This window comes from Ceratotherium simum, chromosome 20 (genome assembly GCF_057802395.1).
Source record: "Ceratotherium simum simum isolate JZ-2026a chromosome 20, ASM5780239v1, whole genome shotgun sequence".
In the NCBI taxonomy this organism is placed as follows: Eukaryota; Metazoa; Chordata; class Mammalia; order Perissodactyla; family Rhinocerotidae; genus Ceratotherium; species Ceratotherium simum.
Genome location: NC_141919.1, coordinates 53,997,283 through 54,014,079, shown reverse-complemented (window position 1 = coordinate 54,014,079; position 16,797 = coordinate 53,997,283). Strand labels below are relative to the sequence as shown.

Sequence of the window (16,797 nt, the reverse complement as noted above, 5' to 3'; positions counted from 1 at the left end):
CCAGGTGTGCCATCAACCAGGACAGGCACTCTTTCAGACTCACTTGACTCAAAGCATCGGGGCTGCTGAAGACTGAGCTCCTTCTTCCTAAGTCTCCCATTCCTTCCACATTCCTGAGCTGGCCTTCCTCTGTAAAGAGCTTTCCCGCGTTAACCGGCGATGCGGAGGGGGAGACTTCTTCACCAGGCTCTCAGGCAGGGCTGGTTCTCCCTAAAGCAACAGTGAGAGAATACGGCCTCTAGGGGCTGTGTGGGCCACCGAGGGCCCCGGTCACGATCCGGGGTCTGAGCTTTAAAGCCCAGGAAGGAGGCAGCAGGCGGGGGCGGGGCGCCGGGTCAGGGAGAGCCGCCCAGGACGCGAATCTGGTTTCCCCAAGAGCCTTGTCTGAAGAGGAGCGTCAGGAAGGCCTGTGTGTCAAATCCTCGTGTCTCCTTAGGGCACCGGCCTTGAAGAGCCCCGTTATTTTTCAGGGCTTCTAGAGGCTGCGGACATGGGCCAGTCCTCTGTCCTGTCCCCTGCTACGGCGAGTGGCCGAAGAAACGTACGCCTCTCCTTCTCCTGACCCGACGCTGTAGGAGCGCAAACAGGAAGGCACATGCGGTCCCACTTGCAATTTGGGACAGAAATGGCCTGTCGGCGCTTGCGGGAGACACTGTGAGCCAGTCTGTAAGGCCACGGTGCGGAGGGGGTCACGGCAGCACAGGCCGACTAGGTAAGTGGAGACGGGGACACGCAGCGCCAGCCCCCCGCTGACCCCAGGCTGCAGGCCCCCACCACGTTCTCCAGGGAACAACAGAGACGGTCAGCGAAAGTGCCGGCAGTTTACATTCTGGTGCCCATCAGGGCTCAAACCGACCCGAATAAGCATTTGCTCCCAGCTCCAGGGGGAGGGTGCGCCGGGCTCCTCCTCTGGAGACAAGAGGGCAAATCAGGAGCTGGTAGCTGAGCGAGACCCTTCGCAGGTCCCCGCCCCGCTCCAGGGGCCCCTGCGGCCCAATCCTGTCCGCCCAGGGAAGCGCAGCCTGGCTTTGGACAGCTGGCCTCTGGGTCCTTCCAGTTCTTCTCGCCCCTCTCCCTTCCCTCCGCCTGCTTTCTCTTTCTGTCCGCCCCCCCACCCCCCCACCCCGTCCCCCTGGTTTCGAGGGTTGGCTGCTGTGCTCACTCACTCCGGGCCTTCACTTTCCGTTTCCATTTGAAAATTTGGTAGTCCCCTCCCTGAGGATTCTCCTCCTTTCGGAAGTGCATCGCGTGGATTATTTTATTTATCCGCAAAAAAGGGGCGAATCCATGCGGAGCGGAGAGGTCGCTGAGATCTACCCGCTGCGGGTCCACGAGCTGTGGTGGGTCTGGGGTCAGGGGGGTCCGGGGTCTGGGGGGTCCGGGATCTGGGGGTCCCGAGCGAGTGCGCGCCCAGGCGCCCTCTGCGCCGGAGGCTCGGAGGGGAGGAGCGAGGTCCAAACCCAAACGCTGCCGGGCGCGTACGCTGCCCTATGAGCCGGTGGCCGGTCAGTTTCACACGGAAACGATCGTGATCATCGCGATGATAGTAACCATAATAATCATCATCATCAGCCAAACACTCCCCCTCCACTGTACCCCACGTCAGCGCGCCGGGCCCTAGCCCAGCCGCGGACGCGGTTTGACTTGCCCCCGCTGGGTCCTGGGGCCCCGGAGTCCGCAGCCTGGAGCTGGCTCGCCCGAGGGCACAGGGTCTGGAGGGCGGCCTGGGGCAGGGGCCGAGGGGCGAGCCGGCCCAAAGGCACTGCGGAGGGGCGGGGAGGACGTCCAGCACCGGCCAGGGGCGGCTGCAGGGGGCGGCGCCGGGCAGGGAGGTGGGGGCGGCGCGGGGTCGGGAGCCCGGCCTCGCGGCTTGGGGCAGGGGTAGGGGGATGGGGCGGAGTGAGGGATGCGGGGAAGGGAGAGGGGGGTGGGGCACGGCGAGGTGGGACCCGGCGCCGGGAGGTCGGGGGCGCGGCGGGAGGCGGAGCGCAGACCCCGCCCCGCGAACCGCTGGAAAAGTTTGCGCTCTGGCTCGCGCCGGCAGAGGCTGAGAGAGCCGGCACCGAGCGAGGCTCGGAACCCCGCGGTGTTCCACCCGAGCCGAGGCAGGGGCGCCAGGATGCCGGCGGCCCAAGCGCCCTTCCCAGACCGAGGTGAGCCGGCGGGCCGGGGGCCCGCGGGGTGGGGGCAGTGGGCCCACTTTCCTAACAAGATTCCAGCCGATCCCGGGCGCGACCGTGACCTGAGCGGCGAGCTCGCAGCATCAGCATCACCCGCTCCCCGGCCATCATTTCGGTGACCGCGGCAGGGGAGACGGGATGGTTTCCTCAACTACCACTGGAGTGTTTAGACCAAGCTGCGTCTTAACCTGAATGAAAGAGAGGTGGCTCTTCACGGAGAAGTTCCATCCGTCGTTTTCTTTGGACAATTAAAAAGTTAGGCGCCCTCCCAGGATGACGATGAGGGCCTGGGACTCGGGGAGTGTGTGATTGTGGTCGTTGTACTGGGAAAATCATTCTTTTAAATTATATTCTCCACAAAATTCCATTTTTCTTTCTGTTTCTCAAACTAGGCAATGAGGGCTGTCAGAATGGGGCGGGCGGGCTTGGGGGGCGGTGTTGGAAGATAAAGTCCCTACAATGCAGTAACAAGGTTCCCGGGCAACATCAGTGTGTTACCTTCACAACTGAGATGGAGCCTGGAAGAGGCGCAGGAGTCCTGTGGTCTGATGCGGAAGCTTGTGCTAACTTTCCACGTCTAACCACCCAGTCTCCAAATGGTCTCTCTCTGTTCTCGCTCTCTCTGGCATTGGACACTCCCAATGACATATTTCTTTGTGGTGTTTTTATATTTGGATGTAAGAGAGGGACTTCTTGTTGGATTTTTAAAGGGAACACACTTTGTTTTGAAGATGAAGAAAGGGTAGCAGCATGAACAGAGCCTGGTTCTTCTGAAAGGTTATTTCAAGTGGAAGGTCCACCCTGCGCATAGCCCCCTTCTCCCCACCCCCAGCTGGAGCTCTGGTTACCCCCAGAATTAGGCGTATGTCTGAAGTCTGGGCAATAGAGGTTGCAGGCAGTATATATAATCACATTCATAATTTATCATTTCAAAAACATTCTTTTCTTCATTGATGAAAATCTTGCAGGCACGGTTAAGAAAAATGTAATTGCAGAAAATACAAGGCAGGATTAGGTTCTGTGGGCACATGACTAACGAGGATGGCCGTGCCTATGGCTGGTGTTGGTGTCGGTGGTTGTGTGTGTGTGTGTGCGTGTGTGTGTGTTGCTCGAGGACTTGTGGAAGTGTCCGGATCTGTACGGTTTCTCACTTAATTGATGCGGAGCTCAATGCCAGTGTGAAGAATTTTGTTGCCGTCGAAGGACCACAGGTTGGGTCTTCTGAATCAGCAAACGTTCACAGTGGGCCTGCTTGTCTAGTCGCTCTCGTCACCTGACACCAGGGAGCTACAACACAAAGTCGGCCCTTAGGAGCCTCCCTTAAGATGTAGATGGAATGGTTTCTCAACCAGGTTTCATCTTTGAAAATGCCACTTTCCTCTTTACGTTTGTGAATTTCCTTAAGTGCGTGCCTCTCCTAGTCTTCCACCACATGTGGATAGCAGAAACTCCCATTCCTTGTAGAAGGAGCCTTACATATTGGCCTACTGACTTTATTTCTCAAAATTCGGGGACTGATTTTTCCTTTCTCTGGAAATTCTGACACTAATTAGATTCCACGGTAATCTTCCATCTCCTAGAGATACTTCAGTACCTACAATGTATGCATACATTTTTATTATGAAGAAATGAGAATTAGGCACACCATAATCTTGAAAAGTTTGCGGTGACCCTACTGTAGAACTCCTTTTTTTCTGCCAGGACTTTGGACTATGACTCCAGTGCTGACACAGCCGGCGAGGCCCCATCAGGCCATCTGTCAAATTAGCTGGAACCATGGTGCTATGGGTCACACGAGCCTGTCTGTGTCCTCTCATTTGGCTTCATAATTCCTTTCTTATCAGTTTTGGAGCTATCTCACATTATTCCTTTGCCATATATATTCTGTTGAATTAGTTAATCGCCTTAAGAGATTTTCCATAAGCTTTTGAAAATAACATGATCCACTGAGTGGAATCCTATCTTGTTTCAGTTAATAATGCATTTTAGTTGTCATTATTACAGACACTGGGCATAAAGTCACTTTTTGTTTCGTTTTCCTTCTATTTTTGAGGAATCGCAGTGGCATCTGTAGGAGGCTAGGCAATAGGCCAGTCAGGTAAGTCAGGGCCGAGACTGTTGGCAGGAGAGTGCAGTACCCGGGGGGTGGGTCTGGCGTCCAATGGGCACCGTGAGCTGGAGTGGGAGTCCTGAGTCCGTCTACGAGTACCCTGAAGATGCTGCTCCATTTCGCTGGCGTCAGAGCTTTCCGTATATTTCAGTAAAGCCCCTGATTCGCATTCCGGCATTCTGCTAGCACAGTAGCTGGAAGCGATTCAGTTCTAAAGCACGCTGGCGAAGCTCCTATCACTGTCAGATGAAGAACACATGGAGAGGTGGTAGCCTCCGGAAGAGCTTGTCCCTAACGTGGCTCACCCGAATCTGAGGACACAGACATCCGGCCCAGTGTGGCCTCTTCCGAGCTGTGCCCCAAGGGACAGTGATCCCGCTCCCAGCCTCGGTTTCCTTCTGTACATTCAGAAGGCAGATGCTTCGGTGGGGCCCAGACATGGTACCTGAGAGGTGCAATGCGTGGTGCCCGTGCCGTGTCACCGAGCAGGGGCACTGCTTTGGGGACAGACGGAGGGACCCCGGAGTTGGGACGTCTCCTATTTGCAGATAGATGCCTCGGGAGCTCATTGCCACACACCTTCTTCGTCCTGTGGCCGCCTTGGTAGGAGTTCAATCCTGGGCGCTTCCTAAGAACACGCGGGGAGGAGAAAGGTGGGAGCCTGGTTGAAAAGCAAGAGAATCAAGAGCTCTCGAATGAAAGCAGCTGCCTCCAGTGGACAAGCCTGGCGCCTGGAGAGTGTGCAGAGGCAGGCACTTGGGCCTGTGCCGGGGTTCCTGCTGCACGACCTGCATGCCTGGGGCTCCCCGGACGGCACCCAGATCTGTCTAGTTAGCTTCTGAGCATTGTGTCCCCAAGAGAACGGCCTGCAGGAAATCCACTGGGAATCAAGAAGACCAACTAGGGGCTCATTCACTTCCATGCTCCAAAGAAGAGATGTGGAATCCTCGCTGGTTCCTCAAGACCGCTGTTATCCCACCAGGAGCTCTATCAATGGGCCCAGAGCAAAGTGCAGGTGGGCGAGACTGTGTGTGTGAAGCCTCGTGCCGTGAACCATCTCTGACAGCACAGTGAAGTCACCTAAGGATTCCCGAGCCAGGGAAAATACTCATTAGCAAAGGAATCTGCCGGGGCCGTGAAACGGCCAAGTCATTATTTCCTTTCTAAATTCTTATAAGTGGAAAAAAAAAATCTTGCTTTCCAAGAAATTTTGCTTGTGGGCAAATGCTTGGTGTTTTAATTCAGTTTGGAAAATGAGCTATTTGATTTCGCTGGAGAACATGCCTTTTAAAAACACAGCATCCTGCCTCCAACCAGGAGAAAATTCTCGATACTGTAACTTGCTGTGTTTTTCTTTTCTGCCATTACAGAGAGAGAGGGAGAAAGAGACAGACCCCAGACTCTGTGGAAATATTTTCCCTTATTTTTTTCCTTTTCCTTATTTTATAGTTTGTTTATTTTTCAAATTGACATGTGTAGAGAAAGTGAATCACTGTTATAGAAAGCACATCTGGAATCCCTCGGCCCATCCTGGGCTCGCCCCTCCCCAAAGATGCTCCTCCTCGAATGCAGGGAAGGAAGTGTCGCTGGCATCCCTGGGCCTAACCTGGGTGACGGAACCACCTTCTAGAAAACATCTTATTCCTTTTCGGGAAAAAGAAAAAGCCTTGCTGTTGAAATGCCTTGAGTGGACTTGAAGATCCCAGCTGAGTGATGGTCTAGTGAAATCTCTTAGATACCTGGTCTCCATTGGGTGGATGTAAGGGGGCTCTAACCAGTCTCTGTTGAGTGGATGGATGTAAGGGGGGCTCTAACCAGCCTCTTTGGGTGGATGTAAGGGGGTTCTAACCGATCTCCATTGGGTAAATGTAAGACAAGCTCTAACAGGTTTCCACTGGGTGAATGTAAGGGGGGCTCTAATGGATCTCCATTGGGTGGATGTAAGGTGGCTCTAACTGGGCTCTGTGGGTGGATGTAAGGGGGCTCTAACCGGCCTCTGTTGGGTGGATGTAAAGGGGGCTCTAATGGGTCTCCATTGGGTGGATGTAAGGGGGTTCTAATTGGGCTCTGTTGGGTGGATGTAAGGGGGTTCTAACCTGTTCACTTGAGATGCAGTCATGTCTCACTCAGAGTGGGTGAGAGGGAGGGTCTGTGGGTTCCGGGCCCAGCGAGCACAGCTCGTGGGAGCGACAGCAGGGCCACTCAAGGGCTCAACTCTGCAAGGGTCTGGATTTGTTGGAGGACCACTGGCAGTCAGCAGGAGCATCTCTGTCCTGAGCTTTTCTGTACCAGTGCGTCTTCTGTAATATGCCCTCGCTTTCTGAAGATGTACAAGACTGGCTGGCACACGGCCACATTTCTCAGCATGGGCTTTATTTTTAAGCATTCAGATGGAAATTAAGCAGTGACCAGACTGGTACAGTGCAAAGGCAGATGGTGGTCCCTGCCAGCCCCAGACACTTGTCTTTTAAAATAAAACAGAATGTGAGCATTTGTAATATGTAATCTCGCTCTCCATGCGTACTTCTCCCATTCCCACAAACACTGGTTTGTAGGACAGCTGGCTGAGCCTTATAAGCCTCTGCAGGGACTCCTCACCAAAGCCCAACCCCGACACCAACACAGCACGATTCGAGGAAATCCACATGCCCCTTGGCGCGCAGGCACGTGCTCGCCAGGAGGACCTCCTCACCCAGTCCTAGCATCACTGCTTAGGACCACGAGCCCGTGGAAACCTCCCTGCGTGCCTCCTCCTCTCTCACAAACAAGAATGCATGGAGGGTGCTGCCTCCATCCACACTATGGGAGCAACGGGGAGGGATTACTCCATGCGTGACTCGGGGTGCTGCCTCCATCCATACTATGGGAGCAACGGGGAGGGATTACTCCATGCGTGACTCGGGGTGCTGCCTCCATCCACACTATGGGAGCAACGGGGAGGGATTACTCCATGCGTGACTCGCAGGTGCATCACGTTGGGAGGAAGATACCAGTGCGACTGTGTGCCATAGGGCTCTGTTTATGTGAAGGTCGGAAACAGGCTGACCTGCTCTAGGGGGTGAGAAGCCCAAACAGAGTTCTCCCTGGGGGAGGTGGAGCTCGAGTGTTGGGGTCGGGACCCTTCTCTGTGGGCAGGACAAGCAGGCCTCCCAGGAGCACTGTCCTGCAGTGCCCAGCACTCGTGCAGTGACCAGCAGTGGCAGGATGGGCGTTCAGGGACAGCTGATGCCCACCTCGCCCCAAGAGCAGGGGAGGGGCAGGGCTCTCTTCTGGAACCTCGAAGGCACCGTTGCTCCTGCGGGGTGGAGGCTGGGACTCGTCCGTGAGATGACTGACCCCACACGGCGATGTTCAGACACATCCAAAATCAATCTGGCCTTTAGCCCAGCACTTAACTCTCGGGATGGGTCTACTTTTCAGTGCTGATAATCCAAAGAAAATAAGCTTTCAGATTCCAGAGAGAGCCGGATATCTCCCACTTAACGCAAAACGCAATCGCACTGAACAAAAGATGTTCTGAAAAAACATGCTCCTTGAGCGATGAATATTTAATTAAGGGAAATGATAAATCTAGCATTAATGGGAAAATATATTCACCCTCAGAAGTCATGGTTTGATGGGCCTCTAGCACATCTTACACTACTGTTATTGGGGTTATTTTATTGCTGGTTATTAGTTTTTACTGTTTGGTTATTTTTTCGCTCTGCTCAATTTTATCAATTGCAGGGAAAATTCTATGCAGGGAAGAAAGAAAAGATGTGAGTCTGCAGAGCCTGTGGTCTGCTCGCCCTCTGCTCTTTACCCTCGAGAGAAGTCCAGATCCAGCAGTTTACAGGGACTCACTTCCCTTCTCTCCGTGCTGCACGGCACAGTCAGAGGGAGCGAATGCCCAGAGGGAGCCATGAGGTTTATAATAGATACAAAGAGGTGAAGAGTTATCATGGGGAAACTGAGGCACAGAAGACAAGCTTTAGACAAACCGTGGTTTCAAAAACCCCTCCAATGTGGATGCCTGAAGCCCCTTCTCCCCTGTATGTGGATGACTTCACACACAGTTCATGTTCCTCAAATATTTTTATAATTCAGACTGCTCAGGGGCCAATTTGGTTACGATCGTAACTCATCATGTTAACCATATATGTTCGGTTCCGGATACAGAAACCCCCGATGTGGGAGCAGATATCCCAGAGACAGTTGGAGGTAAGCTGGACATGGAGGTGTAGTGGACCAAGGGGCGGCCACCTGGACACGGCAGCAGGCGGCCTGGCGTGAGGCATGAGGAGGGCCCTTGGGCCGGCTGTGTGAACCCGCAGCCGTTGGGGAAGTAGCCTCTCTCAGGACAAGGCTCCTTCGTGACTGTCGGTGGAGCAGCACGTGTGTTTCTGTCCCCTGCCCTATGCTGCGCCTTGTCCACGAACGAGGACACACGTGGCGCAGTGGTGGCGCCATCCCGGGGATGCGGGCACTGGCCCAGCGGCTGTGCTGCAGGGTGGGAAGTGGTGGGTGGGCAACAGGGGGCTGAGTTCACCTGTGCCTGGTGTCCTACGGCGGCCGTGGCCGGGCCAGCAACGTGGGGGCGTGGAGTCTCCGTCCGCTGCCCACAGACCAGTGGTAATGAAGGGCACACGCGTTTTCAGGCCCCGTGGATGTTCAAGGTGCGGTGAGCGTCAGGGCGTCGGCAGGAGGGTTACAGAGGGCACTCGGGCACAGGGCTCGGGGAGGGGCAGCTGCTGTTATTTCTGCTCTGAAAAAGACAGCTTGCGATTTGTTGTGAAAAGTGATATGCAGCCTCAGAGAAAAGTCCTCGGGCTGGGCTGATTCCAGCAAACATCACAGAGCAGGTAGCATTTGACTTGGGACTTGAAGGACGGACAAGGTTTAAATAAAAATGGGGGAGGGGCAAGCCCGAGATGGGGCTGGTGGGAAAGCTGGCCACCGAGCTGACCAGGGAGAACCTACGGACAAGGCTGTTGTCCTTGCAGGGCCCCGGTCCAGGCGGGCGGGCAGTCGGGGCCGGGTGTGGTGGCCCTGCCTTCTGCGTGAGGCAGCGAGGTGCCCTGGGCCTGCGTGGGTCGTGGTCAGGGAGCAGTCCCAGGGCCCTGTGCTGCCTCCAAGGGCTCCTCAGTGATGGGGGGACCTCAGCATGTGCCCCCCAGTCCTTCACCGTGAGCCCAGCCTCAGAACCTGTCTGCTTTTCCCTTTTGAAGTTAGAAGAGGTGTCTGCCACCCTTGTTCAAGCTGACCCCCAAGTCCTCCATGGCCTCAGATGGCTGTCATGGAGGGCCGGGAAGGGTCAGGGGCAGGGGTCAGCTCAGGTGCGGGGGCCCACGGGGCTTCCAGAACAAGCGGCACAAGACAGCTCCCGGATGGTGGAAGAAATCTCTGCAAAGAAGCAGTGAGGCCATCTCAGAGAACCCGAGTCCCTCAAATTAAGGGAGGGCAGGGTCTGAGAGCATCCACAGGGCCCTGGACCAGTGCCCACGTGGCGGGAAATCAGTTACCTGGAGGGTCCCGTGGGCGGGGAACCCTGCTTGGAGTCTCCCCTACTTCTCACCCGCAGAGCAGCCACCTACGCTGACCCCCGTCCTCTAGGGACTAAGGCCGTCTCTGAGAGTGAGCCCAGTGGTGGACGAGGCCTTCAGATTCCATCACACCCCATATCAGTGGAGAGGGTCCATTTGCCTCTGAGCCATACTTAGAGTGGTGATTTAAACATTATAAAAGAAAAAAAAATCTTCACTGGATACACACATTGGGCTGTTTTAAATTAACCTCATTTGATCTTGATTAGCTTTTAAATATTCAAATAATTTATATTTAAGATCAGTGGGTCCACCAAAAGCCATTTCTGCCTTGGTGGCTGGGTCTGCTTGGCTGTCAGCATCACAGGAGGCCGACTGATGTGGCCGCAGTAGAGGCGGGGAAGGATCCAGCTCGGGAGGGGGAAGGAATACAACTCAGGGCTGTGGAGGGCCTGACTCCCGGGTTCACCGCCTTCACTGTCCCTCGGCTTCCCTGCAAGGATTAGGTTTTAGACAGTTAACTGTCTAATTCAGGCCTCTGAATTTTAAGCCAAACTCACGTGTGTGCCTGTTCTCTCTTTTCTGTCCTGTAATCTTAGGACAAGTTGATTCCACTTTCACAGCTGTGTGTTCCTTCCTGGCTCCATGCTCAGCTGCTCGCTGGGAAGGTGGCCACGTGGTCTGGTCTCAGGGCTCTCTGCTGGGCACACCTCTGGGCCTTTTGGACCTGATTTCTGGCCCCAGCCCTGGTACCGGGGGAGGCCTTCCGGGAAGTGTGGGTGCGTCCCACAATGTTGCTCCCCAACCCCCCAGGGAGGCTTCACACATCAGGGGGGCATCGTTCTGATTCTGTCCTATTTTTCTGACCTGAGATAATCCTGTTTCTCTCTCGGTGACTGGGAATAGTGGTTTACCAGCTCCCATGCAGTAGACGGGGATGAGCCGGCTGGCATTCCGAAGTGCCTTGAGATTCCAGACAGAAGTTTCATTTGGGTCTGTGTGTCCTCGCTATAGTTACACGATTGATGGCCGTGGTCCATGCACTGAATTTCCCTCCCGGCAGCTGCAGACACCGCATCCCTCGGTCTCCTCAGTCACCTAGGGCTGGGTTGACAGGCTGTCCCGATGCTGCAGCATTTCTGGTGCCGTCCTCCAGCTTTGTTGCTGTCGTTGCTCTGGGGTGGCATTAGCTAACCACTGGGTGCCCCTGTTTTGTCTCTTGCAGGAGCCTGTGCTCAGCACCCTCGCTGGGGGCTGCCCTGGGTCCTCACTGAAGCCTGAGCCGCAGTCTTTGTTTCCCGGGAAATGGACGTGCCCAGGGCGCCCTCTGGTGGATTCTGGAGCTAACCGACCGTGAGTTCCTCGCGATGGCGATGGTCCTCCCGCCGGGCCCCGCACCCTCCCCTTGGAATGAGACCCTGCACACACACTACAACTATGTGGGCAAGCTGGAGGGCCGGCGGAGGGAAGCTACCGAGGGCAGCACCGTCACCAACGTGCTTCTCCTGATCGTCTGCAGCTTCATCGTCCTGGAGAACCTGATGGTTTTGATTGCCATCTGGAAAAACAATAAATTTCACAACCGCATGTACTTTTTCATTGGCAACCTGGCTCTCTGTGACCTGCTGGCCGGCGTCGCTTACGCGGTCAACATCCTGATGTCGGGCAAGAGGACGCTGAGCCTGTCTCCGACGGTCTGGTTCCTGCGGGAAGGCAGCATGTTCGTGGCCCTCGGGGCGTCCACCTGCAGCTTGCTGGCCATTGCCATCGAGCGGCACCTGACCATGATCAAGATGAGGCCGTACGATGCCAACAAGAAGCACCGCGTCTTCCTGCTGATCGGGATGTGCTGGCTCATTGCGTTCTCGCTGGGCGCCCTACCCATCCTGGGCTGGAACTGCCTGCACAAGCTGCCCTCCTGCTCCACCATCCTGCCCCTCTACTCCAAGAGCTACATCGCCTTCTGCATCAGCGTCTTCACGGCCATCCTGGCGACCATCGTGATCCTGTACGCGCGCATCTACTGCCTGGTGAAGTCCAGCAGCCGCAGGGTGGCCAGCCCCCACAACTCGGAGCGGTCCATGGCCCTGCTGCGGACGGTGGTGATCGTGGTGAGCGTGTTCATCGCCTGCTGGTCCCCGCTCTTCATCCTCTTCCTCATTGACGTGGCCTGCAAGGTGAAGGAGTGCCCCGTGCTGTTTGAGGCCGAGTGGTTTATCGGGCTGGCGGTGCTCAACTCCGCCATGAACCCCGTCATCTACACGCTGGCCAGCAAGGAGATGCGGCGAGCCTTCTTCCGGCTGGTCTGCACCTGCCTGGTCAAGCGCCGGGGCCCCCGCTCCTTGCCCATCCAGCCTGCTCTCGATCCAAGCAGGAGCAAATCCAGTGGCAGCAACAACAGCAGCCCGTCCTCAAAGAGCAAGGAAGACCCTCCTCCAGTGGCTGCCCCGCCCTGCATAACCAACAGAAACAAAACCCTGCAGAACGGGATCCTCTGCAAGTGAGGGCGCCAGCCTCAAGGAACGGGGTTCCTTACATCTCCATGGGAGGAGCAGCCCCCAGCCCTGGAGCCACGTTCTTATTTATTGCATGCCTCACCTGCCGTGGCTCTTCTGGAGCTGTGACTCTGGAAATCTCTTTTACCAACTGCCTGCCCACTGTGGACATTTCTTAAGGAGGGGACCCAACAAATTGCTGACTCATTTCAGTGTAGACAGCGTGTCTTGTTTCACCTTGTTCCAGAGTCTTCTGAAGGTACCAAGTTGCTGTCATCAACGCTGCCTCCCCCTGAATCCCACCAGCCACTCTCCGTTGTTCTTCGAGAGGGAAGGTCGTGGGCCACACAATGTACAATGAGTCTCCCAGGACAGAGGGATGCTGTTTGGTGACTTTACGTGACACTGACTGTGCACAGAAGGGGTGCTGTATATTCGTCATCTCTATGTTGCACAGCACTTGTGTTTTAAACATCTGCCGTTGGTACATGCGTAGCTGCAGCAGGCAGCGTGGTTCTGTAACAGGTGGGACAGCTGCGTTCTGACCAGACACCAGGTGCACGGACAGGGCTGGGAGCTAGGGGGGCACACCGTCTGGTCTCCTCAGACTGACATGAAATCGTGGGTAAGCAGGTTTTGAATGCTTACCTTCCAAAGAGGCCTTGTCCAGGGCTGCTCCCAGATGTGTGGGTCTGATGGAAAGCAGTCCAGAGACGTGCCCTTGAGCAATCAGCACCTGAAGGACCCTGGGGAGAATGAGCGAGTTCTGCGGGTGCAGGTCTCCTGAGGGGCCCCTGCTTCTCTTCCATCACGTATCCATGCACAGGTTGAAGCTCATCCAAAAACCACGTTAGCCAAATTATGTGATTGTTCAGGAGTTTCTCCAAATCACAGAAAAGCCACCTGAGGTCTTCCAGGAGCTGTGCCCCGGACCAACCAAGAACCCCTCAGGAGAGCAGAGGACAGACCCCTGGCCAGAGCAGGGGTCTGTTTAAGGGAAGATTTCTGTCGAATTAGGCGAGTTTCCCAGACAGCACTTTGATCCTGCATTGAGTTTGATTCTGTATCAGAAAAGCACCAAGGCCATAACCCCAGTGTTATCACAGCTGAGGAGCTGGGGCCGTCAGAGTCGCATGGCTCCTGGAAAGCAGGCCCTGATGGTAACCAGTAGAGCAGTTGAATTGTCAGGAGAGGAGCTGAACTCTGTCGGTTGTGCATTTTTCAAAGAAATGTAATAATACTGTACGCGGTACTGTAACCTTACTTCTCACACGGGTTGCCTCTGTATCACTCTGTCCACCTTACAAGGGGATGGCTGAGAACAGTCCCGAGGATTCCACATGCAATGCAAACTCATGAAACACGCGTCTGCAGAGCTCTCATAAGCTCATAGTTACAAAGAACGTGTTTTGTTCTTTGTAAAAACAAAACAACTTCAAAAAGATTCTTACTTGAGTAAACCTCACACCAGAGCCCCAGAAGGTTTTTAGGTTTGGTGAGAATTTTGCCTGAATAAAGACTAGAAGAGTAGTCTTAATACAGTAACTTTTCAGAAGAGAAATTGACTCCTGTTTGTTATCTGATGAAAGTTCTTCTTATCGAGGAACATTTCCATGGGTCCTAGGTGATCTCCATGCACTGACCAAAGACGTCCCTCATTTTTGGTACCAACTAGACAAATCCTATTGTAAGGAGATGCTCATTGGTGGCATTTTTGTTGCCTTCTTCACATCACTGAAAAGGAGCTGCTTCTCCTATCAAATAGCATGAGAAGACCCAGGGCATTTCTAGGAAAGTGAAGCATTAAGGTACTAGATTAAGAAAACAAAAACATGCATCTGAGAGCCAAAATATTGGGCATTGCGTTCTCACACGGGTAATGGAATGTCTTAAGAACTTCAGATCATGGTTCTGAGCTGCTTTGGGGGCCCTGCGTCTCTGGCACTAATATTAATAACCTTTTGCCATAACTCCAACTTCCCTCTGAGATGACGCAAAACTTTCAAGCAATAGGAATGAAAAATAATCCAAAAAAAGTAATTGTATTCATTCACTATATGCAGAGATAATCAACTTTAATACCAGTGTGTGCATCCTAACTAGCTAGCTGGGGATCGTTTAGAAGCTGAGTGTTTCAGAGCCACAGAGAACCTATGCATTAGACCTCATTCATTTAGGAACCTGTACTGTGTCCCGTGTGACTGTTAAAAAAATAAAACCAAAAGCCTTCATATAAACCCGTTGTTGGCAGTCTGTGGCGGGGTAGGGGGTGTTTGCACCAGGGCCACCCCTGGGGATGTGCGAGGTGGCAGCCTGGCTTCACCTGGTGCCATGTTTCTCCAGGAAGGAAACCCCAGTAATCATTCCACTTACACTTCTCCACCAGCATAGCTGCTGTCTAGTGAACTGAGGCATATCGGGGTGCTACCCCACCAATTTGGGGAGATCAGACTAGAGGAAGGTCAATGACTGCCTTTCTGATGGGGGAAAATTGTCTGAGTTGTTGTGTCAAAGTAGAGCCAAAGAGACGGGATGTTGGGCTCTGCTTCATCTTCGACAGGAGGGAATAGGTCAGAACCCGCCCTGCCCCAGCTTTTCCCCTCACAAAGGGTAAGTGTTAGCCTGTGTGTGTGTGTATGTGTCTGTCCTGTGCTCTACAGAGAGAGGCCTGTGTTGGGCATAACTAGTCTGGTGGTGACATTCATGAAGAAATCTCCCCAGCACAGCCGGGGACCACAGCCCTCTGCCACCTTTGATTCTGTGCACAGCCGACAAGGCAGGAGTTAACTCAAATCCCCATCAGGAATGCGTCTGCCAGGCCACCGTTCCATTCCACACCCTAGGAGGATGGGGGGCTCTGCTGTGATTGGTCTAAGAAGTCTCCAGGGGAATAACAGCATATCTGCTTTCTATCCAAAGGTTTCAGCCCCCTCCTCTCCTTGGTGAGGCAATACCAGATCCACCATCCAAATGAGAGGCTTTTCATGAAATCCTTTATTGCCCACAGACTTACACCGACAATCACTTCAACAACAAACTCCATAGGAAACAGCCGTTTCTCTCCGGCCCTGACCCAGGGTTACTCTGTGCTGGTGAAGAGCCTTCCACAGAAATGGAGCAAGGTGTATTTTATAGAAAACTTCTAATTAAATTACCGAGTCCATGCTTTTACATTGTATCTACGAGTGCAAAACCTCAACACCCAAATGTTTTTAGTATCTAAGTCAAATATCAAAGGGTCTGCTACATACTCAGAGATGCACATACCACTGTTCCGAAAATGAAGGCACGTTTTCCGATAACCAGTGATGAGGAGAAGCACAGCATTGCCTATATGGGTGTGACAACCTCCGCTCCTGGGCTGCATGATGACACGTGGGGATGCCATGTGGCACCTTCACTTGCTACCCCAGAAGCTCAGGGACAGGCCAGGTATGTCATGACGGCCTCACAGTGAAACCACATCATCTCCTGAAGGGGTGAAGTGGATTCGTTGAAGGTGAGGAGGGAATTTAAACCAATTCTCTTCACTTGTTGTATTGTCACATCTCCCAAATGTTGGCCAAATAACTTAGGTTTTATTGTTTTTCATAGAACAAAGATTAGAAAACTTGAAATTGATTTGTATTTCCACTCCTCGGGAATGTCCAAAGGCCGATTCTGTTCCAATATCAAAGTAGAAAGTGGTGAACCGGTCATAAACCCAGACAGAGACCTTTACAGCAATTCTTTCTTGTGTCACAAAAGTTAATGGAAAACAAAACACAAAATTTTCAAATAATATTTATCAATATGTATAATTTGCCATCTAAATGCTTTTTAAAAGGTAGTAAATACCTTATCATTACACATTAAATTTACACAGAGTTCTCTCCTAATCCTTGGATTTAAACATCAGATGTTTAATTCTGAATACAAAGAAACATTCACTTACTTAATTTTACAATATTTATTCTGGAACAAGTTATATTCAAAAGTCGAATGAACAGAGAACATTCCACTTGCAACCGACACATAGTTGTTACACAAAAAGGTCATTCCGTGTTCAGAGATGGATTTGCCCATTAATTTCTGCTGGGTTAGTTGTTGCTTGGTTTGGTGGTTAGGAGCTTTGGTTGTGGTAAGTGTCCTAGATGAGTGTGAATTAATTACCTCAGACTCTCAGGACCACAGCGTGTCCCTCATGTGCCTAGTTTTCTACCTACAGTGTTTTACAGTGAAACAACAAAACAGAAACTTACACTTGTCTGAGATTTCATTTCTGGTGCTTTCTTCTGTGAGAATGGCTCTCCCACCCCTTAGGAGGGAGCCCTGTGTTGTGGGCCCAAGGGAGTCATTTATTCGGGGTGTCTGTGAACGCAGGAAGGAAGAGAGACGTGACGTGGGGGCAGCCTCATCCCACCCCCAGCATCCCTCCTAACACTGGCAGTAGTGCCTGCACGAGGGTGGCCCCCACACCTTGTCTGCCTGCTCCACCACCCTGGTCCCAT

At 53.3% G+C, this 16,797-nt stretch overlaps 1 protein-coding gene across 2 annotated transcripts; it reads left to right on the top strand.

Annotated features, from left to right (window-relative positions):
• Nucleotides 1-387: 387 nt before the first annotated feature.
• Nucleotides 388-14,838, top strand: S1PR3 (sphingosine-1-phosphate receptor 3). 2 transcript variants are annotated; one of them, XM_087444790.1, is made up of 2 exons: nt 388-712; nt 11,038-14,838. In XM_087444790.1, the coding sequence occupies exon 2, from the start codon at nt 11,180-11,182 to the stop codon at nt 12,314-12,316; it is 1,137 nt and encodes a 378-aa protein (XP_087300916.1). In that variant the 5' UTR covers nt 388-712; nt 11,038-11,179; the 3' UTR covers nt 12,317-14,838. The 2 variants fall into 2 exon arrangements, with proteins under 2 accessions (XP_087300916.1, XP_004428365.1); XM_004428308.3 differs by lacking the exon at nt 388-712 and adding an exon at nt 2,056-2,153.
• The last annotated feature ends 1,959 nt before the right edge of the window (nt 14,839-16,797 follow it).

Excerpts from the sequence above, each read along its gene's own strand:
- S1PR3 (XM_087444790.1), top strand. The coding sequence starts at position 11,180 with ATGGCGATGGTCCTCCCGCCGGGCCCCGCACCCTCCCCTTGGAATGAG.